This window comes from Ammospiza caudacuta, chromosome 19 (assembly GCF_027887145.1).
Source record: "Ammospiza caudacuta isolate bAmmCau1 chromosome 19, bAmmCau1.pri, whole genome shotgun sequence".
NCBI lineage: Eukaryota > Metazoa > Chordata > Aves > Passeriformes > Passerellidae > Ammospiza > Ammospiza caudacuta.
The window spans coordinates 11,888,888-11,905,644 of NC_080611.1; the positions used below are offsets into that span (position 1 = coordinate 11,888,888).

Consider the following 16,757-nt stretch of genomic DNA (forward strand, 5'->3'; position numbering starts at 1 on the left):
GGGACAGTGATAGGATGGGGACAGTGACACCATGGCGATGGGGACAGCGACAGGATGGGGTTCCTTCTCCTCGACACCCATCCCCAAGGATTCTGCGCGGTCTTTTGGGGTGGTTTGCCCGGCTTTGGGTTTTTCAGCGAGATCGAAGCTCTCTCTTGTGGCAGAAGCGCTCCATTACAGCCCTGCCCGGGTTACCGAGCGCCGGCACCTCCCGGGGCACCCCGGGACTGAACCTCGGACGGATCATGCCCGGAGGGATCCTGCGGCTCGGGAAACTGCCAGCAGCCCGCCCTGCTCCCCGTGCCCGGCAGCTCCCGGCCGTGCCCAGCTCCGGGGGGCTGGAGGTGCCCGAAATCCCCTCCGCAGCCGCCGCCGGTCCCGTTCGCACCGGGGCTGAGCCCCCGCCTGCTCATCGCAGCCCCCGCGGCACCACCGCCATCCGATGCTTTTTGTCCGCTGCTCGCACCGTAGGAAATAAAGTCCCGGATGCGGAAGTGCCGCGCTCATTTCCGGTTTGTTCTCAGCGGTTGCGGGTGAGCGATGGCGGCCGGGGGACCTGGGGGGGTCCTGGGGAATCCGCCGCCATCCGCCGCCATCCGCGGCCTCGCGGCACCGGGCGGCCCTGGGGCGGGCTGGGGGAGAGGAGGGAGCGCGGGGACACCCGATGGCGGGCGGGGGGCGGCGGACGTGATGGCGGGGGGCTGCGCTGACACCATCTTGGTCCGTTTGTGCCGCAGGTTGGAGCTGTCGAAGCCGAGCCGGAACCATGGTGAGGGGAGGGGGCTGCAGTGAGGGAGGGCGGCTTGGGGGGTCCTTGCGGTGGGTGAGCGGGGCCCTGGGGGTTCTGTGGAATGAGCTCTGTGCTCAGAGCACATCCCTGGAGAGCCCCAGGCTGGAGCTGTCCCTGCCCATGGCACGGGTGAGCTTTGGGGTCTTTCCAAGCGGAACGTTCCGTGGTTTTCATTCCACGAGAATGTTTTTGCTCTCACAGCCTCGCAAGATTGAGGAGATCAAGGATTTCCTGCTGACAGCGCGGCGGAAGGACGCCAAGTGTGAGTGGGGGTCTCAGGCAGGCCTGGGGGAGGCTCCAGTTCCATGCGGGCACTGAGGAGCTCCTTGCCCTGGGAATGCCGAGGGGTCGGGGCTGGCCTGGTCCCTCCTGTGGGGTGTCCCTGGAGCGCTGCTCCCAGCTGTGCATGCCCTGGGGGGTTTTACCAAACCCCTGGAGGCAATTCCCAAACATCCCCTGCTCTGTGGGATGGTGCTGTTCTCCAGAAACAATTCCCAAACATCCCCTGCTCTGTGGGATGGAAGCAATTCCCAACTTCTCCCTGCTCTGTGGGATGGTGCTGTTCTCCAAAAACAATTCCCAAACATCCCCTGCTCCGTGGGATGATGCAGCTCAATTCCCAAACATCCCCCTGCTCTGTGGGATGCTGCCATGTGGGACGTTGGAGCTGTGCCACCACAGGTGATTCATCCATCACCCTCAACAGGAGATTTTTGTTGCCACCACAAATCGAGGATAATTGAGACAAAGAGCTGCCTTGTCTCACTGTTCAGCAACACGGGAAGAGTTTTTTCCCCTCTAATTCCTCTTGTTTGGAGCTGGCTGTGGCAGGAATCCCTCGGGAATCCTGTGACAAGGGAGAGTTGAGCACTGGCAGAGATTTATCCTCCCTCTGGATGGAGCTGGAGGTTTCTGCAGGGGACAGGGCGTGCACTGGGATTCCCAGGGGTGACACCGGGGTGTCCCTGCTGTCCCCTCCTCCCCACAGCCGTCAAGATCAAGAAGAACAAGGACAATGTGAAGTTCAAGGTGCGCTGCAGCCGGTACCTCTACACCCTGGTCATCACCGACAAGGAGAAGGCAGAGAAGCTGAAGCAGTCCCTGCCCCCAGGTATCTGGGAATCGATCCCCTGTGGGGTGGTTGGGATTGAGGGGGGCTGTGAGACCCCTCTGGAAGGGTCCCTGGAGCTCTTGTCACCCCCAGTGCCTTGCTGGGGTCAGTGCTTGGTGTCCCCATGGAGCTGGAGGTTCCAGGCCCCCCATCCGTGCCCGAGCCCCCCCAGTCCATGTGTCCCCTCTCTCTCTCCTCCCAGGTCTTGCCGTGAAGGAGCTGAAATGAGCCGGGAGCAGCTGGGTACCTGTTGGAGTCTCTGTGTTTGTTAAAATAAATAAAAAACTGTTCCTGGTGTCACGTGTGGTGTTTCACAACTCACTGTTCCTGGCCCTGGAGCCGCTCTGGGGGTCCTGGAGCCACTCTGGGGTACCTGGGAGCCATTCTGGGGGTCCTGGAGCCACTCTGGGGGTCTGGGAGCCATTCTGGGGTACCTGGGGCCATTCTGGGGGTCCTGGAGCCACTCTGGGGTACCTGGGGCCATTCTGGGGATCTGGGAGCCACTCTGGGGGTCTGGGAGCCACTCTGGGGGTCCTGGAGCCACTCTGGGGGTCCTGCAGCCACTCTGGGGTACCTGGGAGCCGTTCTGGGGGTCCTGCAGCCACTCTGGGGTACCTGGGGCCGCTCTGGGGGTCTGGGAGCCACTCTGGGGTACCTGGGGCCGCTCTGGGGGTCTGGGAGCCACTCTGGGGTACCTGGGAGCCACTCTGGGGGTCTGGGAGCCACTCTGGGGTACCTGGGAGCCGTTCTGGGGGTCCTGCAGCCACTCTGGGGTACCTGGGGCCGCTCTGGGGGTCTGGGAGCCACTCTGGGGTACCTGGGGCCGCTCTGGGGGTCTGGGAGCCACTCTGGGGTACCTGGGGCCGCTCTGGGGGTCTGGGAGCCACTCTGGGGTACCTGGGAGCCACTCTGGGGGTCTGGGAGCCACTCTGGGGTACCTGGGGCCGCTCTGGGGGTCTGGGAGCCACTCTGGGGTACCTGGGAGCCGCTCTCGGCGTCCTGGGGCCACTCTGGGGTCCTGGGGCTGCTGCTGCTCCCGGCAGAGGGCCGGTTCTGGTACCGGTGGGCACCTGGAGCTGCCCCTTCGCTCTGGGGTGACAGCTGGGGACAGGCCCTGCGGGCCCTGGGGCTGGCACCCAGTGCCACCATCGTGCCCTCCATAGCGGGCTCTGACAGTGCTGTGGGTGCCCCCACGGCCGAGGTTCGGGGCGCGGCGTCGCGGGGCCGTCCCGGCGCTGTCTCGGCGCTCTGTCCCGGCCCGGGGCGGGGCGCAGGGCTCGGGGCGGTACCGGGGGGCGGTACCGGGGGGCGGCTCCCGGGGCGTGTGCGGGGCGGGCGGGCAGAGCCCGCGGCGTGGCGGCACCGCCGCCCCCCGCCCGGCAGCGCGGCGACCCCGGCCCGCCATGGGGCCCGCCCGCGCCGATTACCTGGCGCCCTGGTGGGCGGCCTGGCTGCACGGGCTCCCGCACCGCGACCCCCGCCTGCAGCCCGTGCCCAGCACCTTCCGCCCGCAGGACCCCGACTACCAGCAGGTACCGGCCCGGGCCCCCCGCGCCCTCCCCGCGCCCCCCGCGCCCGGTCCCGCTCGCCCCGCGCCCCCCGCCCGCCCCCACGGCGCTGCCCGGCGCCGGCTCTGATCTCGCGGCGCACAAAGCGCCTTTCATGGCCCGCGCCGGCCGGCACCGGCACCCCGGCCCCGCCGCTCCCCTGCCGGCCCCGCCGCTGCCTCTGCCCCCGCCCCGCGCTCCCGGAGCCGCCCGGCATCGCGGGGCACGGCCCGGCGTGACCCCGCGCGGGGAGGGGGCAGCGCCGCCGTCCCGGTGTCCCGACAGCCCCGCTGCACCCCCGGCTCGGGGCCCTGCCTGGGAACGGGGACAGGGACGGGGACGGGGACGGGGACACTTCTTCCTCTTCCGCACGTGACAGTCCCGTGGGGCGCGGAGCGCCGCCGCATCCCGGCCGCGCGAGCGGGTCACGGGCACGGCGGCTGACACTGTCCCCTCTCTCCTGCCAGTCGCTGCTTGTCCTGGGCTTGCTGGCCGCCGTGTGCCTCGGCCTCAACCTCCTCTTCCTCACCGTCTACCTGATCTGCCTGTGCTGCTGCAAGAGGGAGCAGGACGCCGAGAGCAAGCGGCCCCACTCGTGTTGTGTCACCTGGATGGCCGTCACCGCCGGGCTCATCTGCTGGTGAGCGCGGGGACAGGGACCTGCTGCTGTCCCCCTGTCACCGAGGGACTCTGCGCTCCGGCCTTTGCGAGTGGCTTTAATTAGATTTGTGCAATGAACGTGCTCCATCCATCCATCCATCCATCCATCCATCCATCCATCCATCCCTGCCTCCTCCCGCGCAGCTGCCGGGGCAGCCCCAGGGAGCAGCTGCGGGCCGGCCCGGCCCCGGCCCCGTCCCCATCAGGGCTGTGCAGAATTCCCGGCTAATCCCGGGCCGGTCGCTAATCCCAGCCCGGAGCAGATGGCGGGCGGCAGCGTGACCCAGCTGGCAGCTCCCTTGTGCCCGACCTTAATTGCAGCCACAACAATTAAACAAGGGGACGCTTCCTCACCCAGCTCTGGAGGCTTCCCAAGCCCCCCTCGGTTCGGGGTGGCTGGGAGGATGCCCAGGGCAGCCACCCCGAGTGTCCCCCGGCATTGGTGGGCTGGAGGGGAGCGGGATGGGCCCCGGGCCCCTTTGGCTGCCTGGCCACGACCCTGGCTCCAGACAAAGGGAGCTGTGCCGGGGCGGAGCGAGATGGCTGCCTGGAGCCTCGCATGGAGCAGGGAATCAGGGAGACAGGGAAACGGCACTAATGAGCTCAGCCAGCTCCCCCAGCCCTCCCAGCATGGCTGGAATCCATTCTGCAGCTCCCGGGGACTTTGAACCCCCCCAGCAGCCTCTTTTTGTACCAGGGTTTGGTGAGCACACTGTGGGCACGTGCCCGGCCAGGGCACGGCCATGGGCACCTCTGTCCTCAGAGCCAGCTCTGAGCTCCATCCCAGCTCTGTCCCAGCTCTGCAGCAGCTGCAGGGAGCTCTCCACAGGCCCTGGAGGCGAAGGTTTAATCGCAGCCACGGCGGATTCCCCTAATCTGCTTGGCCCAGCCCCTCCGCCCTCAATCTCTCGGGTTTGCCAGGAGGAGCTTCCAGGGCACAGCTCTGGCTGTCCCCAGGCCCCTGTCACCAGCAGGAGCAGGTTCCCACCATGCTGCTGTCCCTGCCCCTCTCTCTGTCTCTGCCCTGTCCCCCAAAAGCAGGGGGTGTCCCCTCTCCAGCAGGTGTGGCAGGGTGAGCGTGTCCCTCCCCTGTCACCAGTGTCCCCTCTCTGCCCACAGCGCCGCCGTTGGCGTCGGCTTCTACGGGAACAGCGAGACCAACGACGGCGTTTTCCAGCTGCTCTATGCCCTGGATCATGCCAACCAGACCCTGACTGGCATCGACTCCCTGGTAGGGCCCCAGGGTGCCTCAGTCCCTGCTGTGGGTTTGGTTGGAGCCCCAGGAGGGACGTCCGGCCGAGCCCTGGCGTGGCTGTGCTGGCCGGGCACAGAGGGTGATGTCACCCCGCAGAATGGGACCTTTGTGCCCCGCCAGGGCTGGGTCAGGGCCATGGCAGGGCTGCTCTGAGGGCACTGAGGGGTGGGGGGAGCTGATCTGCTGGGGAAAGCATTGCAGGGATGGGGTACAGGGCTCTGCCAGGCTGGTGGGTGCTGAATATCCTGGGGCAATGACCATCCCGGGCACTGACCATCCCAGGGCACTGACCATCCCAGGCACTGACCATCCCGGGCACTGACCATCCTGGGCACTGACCATCCCAGGCACTGACCATCCCGGGCACTGACCATCCCGGGCACTGACCATGCCAGGCACTGACCATCCCGGGCACTGACCATCCTGGGCACTGACCATCTCGGGCACTGACCATCCCAGGGCACTGACCATCCCTGTGCCCTCAGGTTGCCAGCACCACGCTGCAGATGCAGGGAGCGCTGGAGCAGCACCTGGCACGGCTGAACGAGCTGCTGGCCTCGCGGGGGGATTACGTGCAGACCCTCAAGTTCACGCAGCAGCTGGCTGGCAGCATTGTCCTGCAGCTCCAGGGGCTGCCAGCCTGGCGGGGCGTCAGCGCTGACCTCACCGAGCTGTCGGGACAGGTGGCCTATGTGGAGTATTACAGGTGAGCTCCAGCACCCTGGGATGTCCCAGCAGGGCTGGGGAGGTGCCCCTGTGTGACACAGCCTTCCTCTGCCCCCAGGTGGTTGGCTTACCTGCTCTTCTTCATCCTCGTCCTCACCTTCTGCCTGCTGGCCTGCCTGGGGCTGGCCAAGCACTCCCGCTGCCTCCTGCTCCTGTGAGTACCTGGGGACGGCCTTGGGGGGCTCACGGGGACCCCCAGCCGTGCTGCCCACTCTGCTCTCCCTGCAGGACGCTGTGCTGCGGGCTGCTCATGCTGGGCCTCAGCTGGGCCTCCATGGCCGTGGACACGGCGGCTGCAGTGGTGAGTGGGGCAGGAGGGAGGGAGAGGCCTCAGGGCTGCCCAGGGCTGTGCTGGGCACTGCAGGCATTGGTGACATCCCTCTGTCCCCACAGGGCACCAGCGACTTCTGTGTGGCCCCGGACAAGTTCATCATGAACCAGACAGATGATGAGATCAGCGCAGGTCAGGGCTGGCTGTGAGGTGACAGTGAGCACAGGCAGGACCCCCAAACCCACCTGGGGTCTGCCACTGTCCCCCCATGGCTCCCTGTGCCCCGGGATGCTCCTGCTGATGTTCCCGTTCTCTCTGCAGAGGTGGTTCGTTATTACCTGTACTGTGACCAGAGCCTGAGCAGCCCCTTCCAGCAGGTACAGGGGGGGTGGGCACCCCCTTTGGTGCTGCCTGGGGCTGGGGGGGGTCCGTGACTGTGCCCCACTCCCCCCTGCAGGCTCTCACCGTGTTCCAGCGCTCGCTGACCACCATGCAGATCCAGATCCAGGGGCTCATCCAGTATGCGCTGCCCCTCTTCCCCACAGCTGAGGTACAGGAGCAGGGAGCAGGGATCCCCATCCCTCCCTCCGCTCCCCAGAGCTGCCTGACCCCCCCTTTTATCACAGAAAGACCTTCTGGGGGTGCAGCAGCTCCTCAACTCCTCGGAGACCAGCCTGCACCAGCTGACAGCGCTGCTGGACTGCCGGGGGCTGCACAAGGTGAGAGGGGGTGGCTGGGGACCGGCTTTGGGTCCCCTGGGGTGCCACCAGCGCTGCCCTGCCTGTGTCCCACCAGGATTACCTGGATGGCCTCATTGGCATCTGCTACGACGGCGTGGAGGGGCTGCTCTACCTGGGGCTCTTCTCGCTGCTGGCGGCCGCCGCCTTCTCCACGGTGATCTGCGCGGCCCCACGAGCCTGGCAGCAGCTGGCCGGGAGGTGTGTGTGCCCCCTGTGCCCCCTGCCCTCCCCCTGGGCGCAGAGAGCCCTGTCCCTGTCCCTTGGGGGCCTCTCAAGAACCCTCAGCCAGTCCTGAGTCCCTGACGCTGGGGCGACACTCTGTGCCCCGAGGGTGCCGAGGACACCCGGGCTGGTCACCTTTGCAGCAGGTAGAAGATAAAGGGCCGACTCTTAGCAGGGGTTAATCCGAGGTTTTATTCCAGGAGTCCCAAAGGAGCCCCTACACCTCAGGGTGCTCCTGATGAGAGCCCCGGGACAGGTGCCAAGGTTACAGTTAAAGTAGATAACATTTACTGACCAGTGAGTGACCCTGAGGGATGGGTACTGGGGCATGGACGTTTAGGGCAGCGTATGGGGCAAGGCTTAGGGGCTGAGCCCTCCTCTGGCTGATCACTCCACATCCTGGACTGAAGCTTCTAGATGGAGGGATGGGATGCTGAGTGATTGACAGAGAGCCAGGGTGGGGGTTTGAGGATGATCTCATCCAGAGAGAGGGATTGCACAGGTAAAGGAAGGGGATACAGTCAGGGATAAACCATTTGGGGATACAAAACAAAACTACTTCAGAGTATTACAGAGTATAAAAACACACTGCAGCAGAGCCCCTCTCTGCCACCCTGGGTGCGATGCCAGCGCTGCTGTGTCCCCGCAGGGAGCGGGACTACGACGACATGGACGAGGAGGACCCGTTCAACCCCGCGGCGCGGCGCATGGCCACGCACCGCCCGCCGCGGGGGCAGCTGCGCAGCTTCTGCAGCTACAGCAGCAGCCTGGGCAGCCAGAGCAGCCTGCAGCCCCCTGCGGCACAGACCGTGTCCAACGCCCCCGTGTCCGAGTACATGTGAGCCCCCCGAGCCCCCTGTGCCGTGGCCGTGGCCCTGTGCCGGGCAGGGGGTGACGGGGTCTCGCTGTGCCCCCCAGGAACCAGGCCGTGCTCTTCGGAGGGAACCCCCGCTATGAGAACGTGCCCCTCATCGGGAGGGGCTCTCCTCCCCCCACGGTACGATGGGGGACCGGGGACAAAGCCTTGTGACACCCTGGGGGTCACTGTGGGTCTGCGGGGTGGGACAGGGATGGGGGGTCCTGGTGGCTCCTGCCCGGCTCTGACCCAAATCCCGGCCACCCATGGGGAGGGGGCACGGCCACCACATGTTTGGGGGCACCAAAATGAGCGTGTCCCCTCCCTCCTTTCCCTGTGCTGCCTCTCCATCCTGGCTCTCAGAGGATGCTCCTCACAATCCCTTCACATTCCCATTTGCTCGTTAATCCTGCCCTGTCTGGTATTGCTGCTTCATTTTTTATTCCTTGTCTTTTTTTTCCTTTCTTTTTTTTTTTCTTTCTTTTTTTTTTTTTCCTTTCTTTTTTTTTTTTTTTTTTTTTTTTTTTTGTGATTTCTTTTAATTTTTTGCATCCATTATTTTGGAGCTAAGTTGCCCATCAAGAGTAAGTTCAGCCACTTCCTTCTCCCTCCTTATCCCGGGGGCAGCAGCCAGGTTCTACCCTCCTCACCCTTCCACACTTCCCTCCATCCCCTTTTCCTGCCTGGCTTTTGGGGTGCAGAGAGCTCAGGGAGGGGGGACAAAGGGCCAGGAGGATTTTCAGCTCCCACGTGTTGGGATGGTGGTCCCTTGTCTCCATCCCTGCAGCAATGAAACCCCTTCTGGCCAGGATATGGCCCCAGGAATGCTGCCTGGGCAGGAATGCTGTCCCTCCCCTCCAGGGAGGATTTTTTCCATCAGGTGGAAGCTTGAATCCCATCTCACAGACCTGGCAGCTGGCAGAGCCTCCTCCCAGGGAGGGGACACGAGTGGGGGGATTAATTGGAGCTCTTCTCCCAGCCCTGAACAGTTTAATTCACCCAGGATTCAGATCCCTGAGGAAAGACTTTCCGAGTCCAGAATAACAAACTCGGAATAATCTTCCTTAATGCCTGCCCGGGGTGTTCCTCCCTGCTGGGAAATCCTGCAGGAATGTGATGCTGGGGATGGGCTGGAGGCTTCATCCCACAGACACACCCCCAGGGCAGATATGGGGTGAATTTGGGAAGCTGGGAAGGTGAAGGATAAACCTGGGAAGGAACAAAGTCAAGCTGGACGGACGGGAAGGGTTTTGGTTTGGGGAGGGGGCAGATTTGGGGAGCTGGAAAGGCAGAGGATGCACCTGGGAAGGGACAAAGCAGAGCTGGATTTAGCTTGGGGAGGGGGCTCTTGTCTCCCCCAGCCCTCAGCGAGCTGAAAGCAGGGTCTGACCCTTTCCATGCCCCCCTGGCAGATTAATTTGGGATGAACCCCCACGAGAACACCCCTGGGGGGCAGCGCGGGGCGTTTTGGGGTGCTGACCCCCGCGTTCCCCCGCAGTACTCCCCGAGCATGAGGGCCACGTACCTGGCGGTCACCGATGAGCACGTCCGGCACCGCGGCGACTTCCCGGCCTAGGAGGGGACACCAAAGAGCCCGAGGGACAGCACAGCACGGGGTAGGAGCCACGGCGGGGCTGGGGGCCAAACCTGGAGCCCCCCAGCACCCCCTGCCCTCACAGCCCCACACCTGCAGCCTTAGGGGCTCCCGGGAGCGCAGAGGGGCTGTGGGGGCTCCTCCTGTCCCTGTGGAACATTCTGGAGCACAAACCCCATACCACGCTGCCCTGGGGCTCCCCTAGCAATGCAGCACCAACCACTAGTGATCCCTAGCCCTTTCCTGCCCCCCTGGCATTCCCAGGATGAGGGATTTGGGATGTTTTGGCCCTGCTGGTTTTCCCTTGTTTTGCCCCCCAGGGTTTGGGAGGTGCTGGCTCTGTTTCAGAGAGGGGTCACTGCAGTGGGGTTTGGGGTGGGTTTAGGCTCTTTTTGGCTCCCCAGGGCAGGTGTGGGCTGGGGCAGGCTCCCCTCCTCCTGCAGCCCTGGAGTGGTCACACATCCCCTGGGAGAGGGACAGGAGCTGCTGGGGCATCGCTGGGGAGGGACAATATGGACCTGCCACCCCTGAAGGCTCAGCCAGCATTTCCAGGGTGGGGAGCTGGGAGAGCTGAACCTGCCCCTTTGGGCTGCCCTTTGGCACAGGGGCCCCAGAAAAGGCCCCTTCCCCCTGGAGCAGGGATGGACCCCCTGCCCCATCCACCCAGACCCCAAAGGGTGCAGGCAGGGCAGTGGTGTGTGCCCCTCCAGGGCCAGGACATCCCTGACTCCCCTCCCCATGTTCCCCGTGACTAGCATCCCTCCCCTTGGGGAATATCCCGAGGGATTTTTTTATTTCTTTGGCTTTTAACGTTTCCATGTAACGGTACTGGTAGAAGAGCTGTTGTAACCGCATGTGAACTAACCGAAGGGCTCCGGCTGGGGGCTGGAGTCCAGCTGGATTTGTTTGTGCCCTTTTGGGAGGAAAGATAATAAAAACTTGGACTAAATTACTGTCTCCCGTGCGGGATTTTTGGAGGTTGATAATCATTTTTTGGGTGGTTAATTCAGTGTTTGGGGCAGTTTTGAGTTGACCTTCCCAACATGGCGGCGGTCACGTGACGCCGCAGCCATTGTGGTGAGGTCAGCGTCACGTGACAGCGTCACGTGATGGTGTTCAGGCCGTTGCCTGGCAACGGCAACGCGTCCCCGGTCAGGCCTCCCCGGGAGCGGGACGGGACCAGGCCGCACCAGGGTCCCGGGGCCTCCGCGGGCTCCGTGCTCACCCTAGGCGCTTCCTCACTCCGTGCCTGTGGCTCAGCTCCTCTCTGGGGCTCCCTGAGGCTCCTGCTGCCCTTTGAGGCCCTCTCAAGGTCCTCTCTGCATGGGATCCCTGCTCCCGTTTGGGCTTTGCCGAGGTTCCTGTTCCCTTTGGGATCGTCTGGGACTCTCTGAGCTTCTTGTTCCTTTTTGGGACATTCTCAAGGCCTACACAGTCTTCTGGGGCTCTGGAGGGTCCCCTCTCCCTTTTGGGGTCCTCCATCCGAGACCCCATTTCCTTTTAGGGTTCCCCGTCTCTTTCAGCATCCTCCCTCTCCAGGCTCTCTGTTCACATTTGGGTCTCCTTGAGGCTCCCATTCCTTTTTTCCTTTTCCTTCATCCCTGAAACCCTCTCTCCTTTTGGAGCTCCCTGAGATCCCGCTCTCCATCCCTGAGAACCCCACTCCCTTTTGGGATCCTCTCAGCACCTCCCGCTGTCCTTTGGAACTCTCTCCTCCACCCTGAGGCCTCTGTTTCCTTTTGGGCTTCCCCAAGGCCCTCCATCCCCATTGGAGCTCTCCATCCCTGAGGCCCCCCGTCCTTTCTGGGGTTCCCTTGGAGGGCCTGCCCTCTGTCCCTGGTCCCACCATCCTTTCCATCCCCTCCCACCATGGAGATCAAGTACGAGTACTCGCGCAAGCGCAGCGAGTTCGGCCGCCCCTGCGTCTTCTCAGACCTCCTGGCCGAGGTCACCGTGAACATCCCACCCGACCCTGCCCTGGCCGAAGACTTCATCCCCCAGGACCCCGTGGACTTCGCGGTGCAGGAGGGTCCTGTCCTGGCAGGGCATGAGGTACAGGGACACCCCCTCACAGGGAAGAGGGGACATCTCAGGGGGGATGGATGATGGATGGATGGATGGATGGATGGATGGATGGATGGATGGAAGGATGGATGGATGATGGATGGATGGATGGATGGATGGATGGACGGATGGATGGAGGGATGGATGGAGGGATGATGGATGGATGATGGATGGATGGATGGATGGATGGATGGATGGATGGATGGATGGATGATGGATGGATGGATGGATGGATGGATGGATGGATGATGGATGATGGATGGATGGATGGATGGATGGATGGATGATGGATGGATGGATGGATGGATGATGGATGGATGATGGGTGGATGGATGGATGGATGGATGGATGGATGGATGATGGATGGATGATGGGTGGATGGATGGATGGATGGATGATGGATGGATGGATGGATGGATGGATGATGGATGATGGATGGATGGATGGATGGATGGATGATGGATGATGGATGGATGGATGGATGGATGGATGGATGGATGATGGATGGAATCCATGGATGGATGGATGGATGATGGATGGAATCCATGGATGGATGGATGGATGATGGATGGATGGATGATGGGTGGATGGATGGATGGATGGATGGATGATGGATGGATGGATGGATGGATGGATGGATGATGGATGGATGGATGGATGGATGGATGGATGATGGATGGAATCCATGGATGGATGGATGGATGATGGATGGATGATGGATGGATGGATGGATGGATGGATGATGGATGGAATCCATGGATGGATGGATGGATGGATGCTGGGTGGATGGATAGAATCCATGGATGGATGGATGGATGGATGATGGGTGGATGGATGGTGTGATGGGCAGATTTTGGGCTCAGGGCCTGTGTCCCCCCCCGTGTCCCCATGTCCAGGTGAACACGGAGCGGTCACAGGTGACCATCCGGGGTGTGAACCATGTGGAGGGTGGCTGGCCCAAGCACGTGGACCCCAAGAACCAGGAGCTGACCACGCGCTACCGGGAGGAGGTGGAGAGGGAAGAGGTCTACACCAAGACTATCCAGCGCCTCGGCTTCGTAAGAGCCTGCCCTGCTCCTCCCAAACCCCCTGAGCCCCCCAGGGCCCCCCAGAGCCCCCCAGAGCCACAGCCCTGCTGTCCCTGCAGGTGGTGGAGCACTACATCAAGCAGAACAACACCATCGACATCTACGAGGAATATTTTGAGGAGGAAGAGGAGGAAGACGAGGATGAGGAGCATCCCTCAGCCAAAATCATCTGTGTCATCAGGTAGCACAGCTGGGGGGACTCACCAGAGCCTCAGTGGGGTCAAACCACCTTCACAAAAAATGGGAGAACATTAGGAGTTCAATTCCAGTGGGTTTGGGGTGGTTCTGGTGCAGTTTGTGAGCGGAGAGCCCCACAAACCTGAACCCTCCCTGCCCCACCACTCCCTCCCTGCCCAGGGGATTTGGGGGGCGGAACCAGGGTCAGACCCAGCTCTGAGCATCTCCTGATGGTGCTTTTGGATTTTCCTCCTTGCGCTTGGTGCCTCAAAGGTTAATTTCCACATCAGGGGTGTTTAGGAGTCAGATCCAGTAAGATAATTGGATTTTTAGAAAGGTATGACTGGAAAGAGGATGAAATCATCAACTCTTCTCCCCCCGCCCGACCCCTCAGGAGAATCATTTCCTGCACTCAAGGCTTGAGGGCTGCAGATTGGTTTCCTTGTGGTTCCCACAGTTCCCTGTGGGAGATGCTCATCCCAGGCATTTGCAAACTGACCCATTTTGGCTGGTGTGTCACCCCAAAGGGACCCCAACAACCCCAGGAGGATGTGCACGCACCTCTCCTGGCACCCCGACGGCAACAGGGCCGTGGCCGTGGCTTATTGCAGCCTGGACTTCCAGGAGAGCAGGAACCTGAACTCTGATTCCTACGTCTGGGATGTGGGTAAGGGCCAGGCCAAACCCACCAGGGGACAGGGGATGGAGCACTTTGTGTCTCAGAGAGTGGGATGAGGATGGCAGCACCCCAGGGAGGGTCACTGGGGGAGCCCCAGTGCAGAACCAGGAGAAATGAGAGCTGGGAGGGGGGAAATGAGCACTGAAATCACCCTCCATGGTTCCCCAGCCTGCCAGGCAGCAGAGCCTCACATGAGGGGCTGGTGTTGGTGAGGTTCAGCTGGTAATGAAGGAAGAAAGAGGCAGCAGGAGCCCAGGGTGAGATTTGTCCAAGCCTGCCTCACACCTGGTGTGTTTTGGAGAGAAAAGGACAAAAAGAAGGGTGGGGATGCAGATTTGTGTATTGAGGGTCTGTCCCCAGGCTAGCTCCTGGTGACATGGGCACCTCCTCCTGCACAGCTGTGTCAGGGAACAGGGTGGGGACAGCAGGAGGGGTTGGGGGCTAATTTTGGGGGCTTCACCCTTTGCTTTTCACTCATCCCTCCTTGTAGAAAAACCCTACACCCCAGAGCTCACCCTCAAGCCCTCGTCCCCTGTGGTGACCCTGGAGTACAATTCCAAGGACTGGTATCACATGCTGGGAGGCTGCTACAACGGGCAGATAGGTGAGGGGTGGACTCTGCTCCAGGCTGGCTCCAGCCCTGCTGCTCTGCCAGGACCTGTGCTGCCTCTGGGAGAGCAGGAGGAGCCCTGGCATTTACCTGTGGGCAGGGGTGTGCCCACCTGAGCGGGCACTCAGGGAGGGGAGGACATCTTGTCAAGGATGGATGGATGGATGGATGGATGGATGGATGGATGGATGGATGGATCCAGGGGATGAGCAGGATGGGTGCTGTGCTCCCACCTCTCCCACCACCCTGGATGATCTCTGGGAAGCACTGGGTGAGGTTTGCTGCCTGTTCCAGCTTGGACAGTGGGGGAACCATGACAAGGAAAGGAGCTGGGCACAGGTTTCTCTTTTCCTCCCCAGTGTATTGGGACACCAGGAAAGGGGGGCTGCCCATGGAGATGACCCCTGTGGAGTTCAGCCACAGGGACCCCGTGTATGGAGCGTACTGGCTGCCCTCCCGAACGGGCACCGAGTGCTTCTCAGGCTCCACTGACGGACAGGTGAGGGGCTGCAGCTGGGCAAGGGGCTCCTCAGGGCTCCTGGGAGAGCTTCCTGTGCCTGCCCTGCCCCTCAGCAGCACAAGATCCAGCTCTCCCAGGCTGGCACGGGGCAGCTGCAGGACTGCCAGCACCTCTGACCATGCTGGGAGCAGCCCCAGAGCCCCTGCCACACCTTGTCCCCACAGGTGCTGTGGTGGGACATCCGCAAGATGTCACAGCCCAGCGAGAGACTGGTCTTGGACATCAGCCGGCAAGATCAGCTGAAGGACGCTCTGGGTGCCAGCTCCCTGGACTTTGCACCCGTCCTGGTCAGTGTCCCTGTGCCCACCACCCACACTCCAGCCTGGGCATGAGGGGGAGCCCAGCCCAGGGATTTCAGTCCCTAAACCCCCCCATGGTGGTGGGTCCCAGGGTTCTGGCTGCAGCAGCATCCCCTGCTGCCTCTCACACCGTGGGGTCTCCATGCTGCTGACAGCTGCGCCCTCCTGCTCCCACCCCCAGCCCACCAAGTTCCTGGTGGGCACAGAGCAGGGCATCATCATCTCCTGCAATCGTGATGCCAAGACACCACCTGAGAAAATCGCCAACATCTTCAGAAGCCACATTGGAGCTGTCTACAGGGTGACCAGGAACCCCTTCTTCCCCAAAGTCTTCCTGTCAGTTGGTGACTGGACTGCTCGGATCTGGACCGAGGAGCTCATGGATTCATCCTCAATTATGGAGACCAGGTAGGTCTCCTTTAGAGAAGTACTAGAGGGCCTTTAGTCGGCCAGAAACCATCCCCAGGGCGGGTGGCAGTGGGGTCTGGTCAGCCCTGGGCTGTGCCCGAGGCAGGGCAGTGCCAGCGTGGCTGAGGGCTGGCTCTGCTGGAAGGTACCACAGCTCCTACCTGATGAACACGTGCTGGAGCCCCGTGAAGCCGGCCGTGTTCTTCACCGTCCGGTCAGACGGCGTCCTGGACATCTGGGACATCCTCTTCCACCAGAAGGAGCCTTCCCTCAGCGTCAAGGTGGGTCCCCAGCACCTCTGGGACCCTCACATCACCCCAAGGCCGAGTGTCACCCCCCACGTGTCCCCAGGTGTCCAACGATCCCCTGCTCAGCCTGTGCTCGCAGGACAACGGGCGCATCGTCGGCTGTGCCACCAAGATGGGCAATGTCTCCCTCCTGGAGCTCTCCCCGGGGCTCTGCACCATCCGCAAGAATGAGAAGACCCTGACCTCCACGGTATGTGCCCCTTGAGCATGCCCACCCTCTGCCTGCAGCCCTGTGCTGTCCCCAGCCGTGTCACAGGGTCCCCTGTGCCCCCACATGTGCCCCCAGATGTTCGAGCGGGAGGCCAGGCGGGAGAAGGTCCTGCAGGACAAGTACAAGGAGCGGCTGCTGCGGGAGCAGGAGCACCTGCGGGCCCAGCCCGAGCAGCAGGAGGATGCAGTGCAGACCTTCCAGCAGGCTCGAGAAGATTTCCTCGCCAGCATCAAGGCAGAGCGGCGGAGGAGAGGCCTGGAAGCGCCCGGAGAGGTAACGGGCATGGAACAGCCTGGCCACCACGGCAGGGACCCCAGCAAGGGCAGGGCACAGGGTGAACCTCAGGGTGACCCTCTGTCTGTCAGGATGAAGAGGAGGAGGCAGCTGCAGAGGAGCAAAGCTAGCAGGAGGAGGAGGAGGATGCCAAGGTCAGTGTGCTCCGGCTGCACCTTCCTGTCCCCTCCATGCCAGAGCTGCTGCAGGGACAGAGCCACTGTCCCCAGGCCAGGCAGCTCTCCTGGGCTCTCTGCCCTCCTGGGGTGGCAAGTGGAGGACCCTGACCCCACAGCTGCTCCCTGGCCTTTGCATCCTTATTTCCTTTGGTGTGAATAAACCTGTGCT

General features: G+C 62.6%; 3 protein-coding genes across 4 annotated transcripts; all 3 read left to right on the forward strand.

Moving 5' to 3' along the window:
• Positions 1-500: 500 nt before the first annotated feature.
• Positions 501-2,201, forward strand: RPL38 (ribosomal protein L38). 2 transcript variants are annotated; one of them, XM_058817422.1, is made up of 5 exons: positions 501-533; positions 738-769; positions 992-1,052; positions 1,779-1,901; positions 2,104-2,201. In XM_058817422.1, exons 2-5 carry the CDS (start codon positions 767-769, stop codon positions 2,127-2,129), a joined length of 213 nt encoding a protein of 70 aa, XP_058673405.1. In that variant the 5' UTR covers positions 501-533; positions 738-766; the 3' UTR covers positions 2,130-2,201. The 2 variants fall into 2 exon arrangements, with proteins under 2 accessions (XP_058673405.1, XP_058673404.1); XM_058817421.1 differs by lacking the exons at positions 501-533; positions 738-769 and having other exon boundaries at positions 974-1,052.
• Positions 2,202-3,239: 1,038 nt separating this feature from the next.
• On the forward strand, positions 3,240-10,711 carry TTYH2 (tweety family member 2). Its single transcript, XM_058817325.1, has 14 exons — positions 3,240-3,433; positions 3,916-4,088; positions 5,228-5,339; positions 5,849-6,069; positions 6,148-6,243; positions 6,318-6,390; positions 6,483-6,552; positions 6,682-6,737; positions 6,818-6,910; positions 6,987-7,079; positions 7,156-7,298; positions 7,972-8,160; positions 8,241-8,319; positions 9,677-10,711. The coding sequence occupies exons 1-14, from the start codon at positions 3,305-3,307 to the stop codon at positions 9,752-9,754; spliced, it is 1,605 nt and encodes a 534-aa protein (XP_058673308.1). The 5' UTR covers positions 3,240-3,304; the 3' UTR covers positions 9,755-10,711.
• Positions 10,712-11,614: 903 nt separating this feature from the next.
• DNAI2 (dynein axonemal intermediate chain 2) lies at positions 11,615-16,748 on the forward strand. The gene is made up of 11 exons (XM_058817416.1): positions 11,615-11,824; positions 12,733-12,894; positions 12,984-13,105; positions 13,629-13,768; positions 14,271-14,384; positions 14,750-14,889; positions 15,075-15,197; positions 15,391-15,617; positions 15,763-15,898; positions 15,969-16,115; positions 16,212-16,748. Exons 1-11 carry the CDS (start codon positions 11,642-11,644, stop codon positions 16,746-16,748), a joined length of 2,031 nt encoding a protein of 676 aa, XP_058673399.1. The 5' UTR covers positions 11,615-11,641.
• Positions 16,749-16,757: the final 9 nt, after the last annotated feature.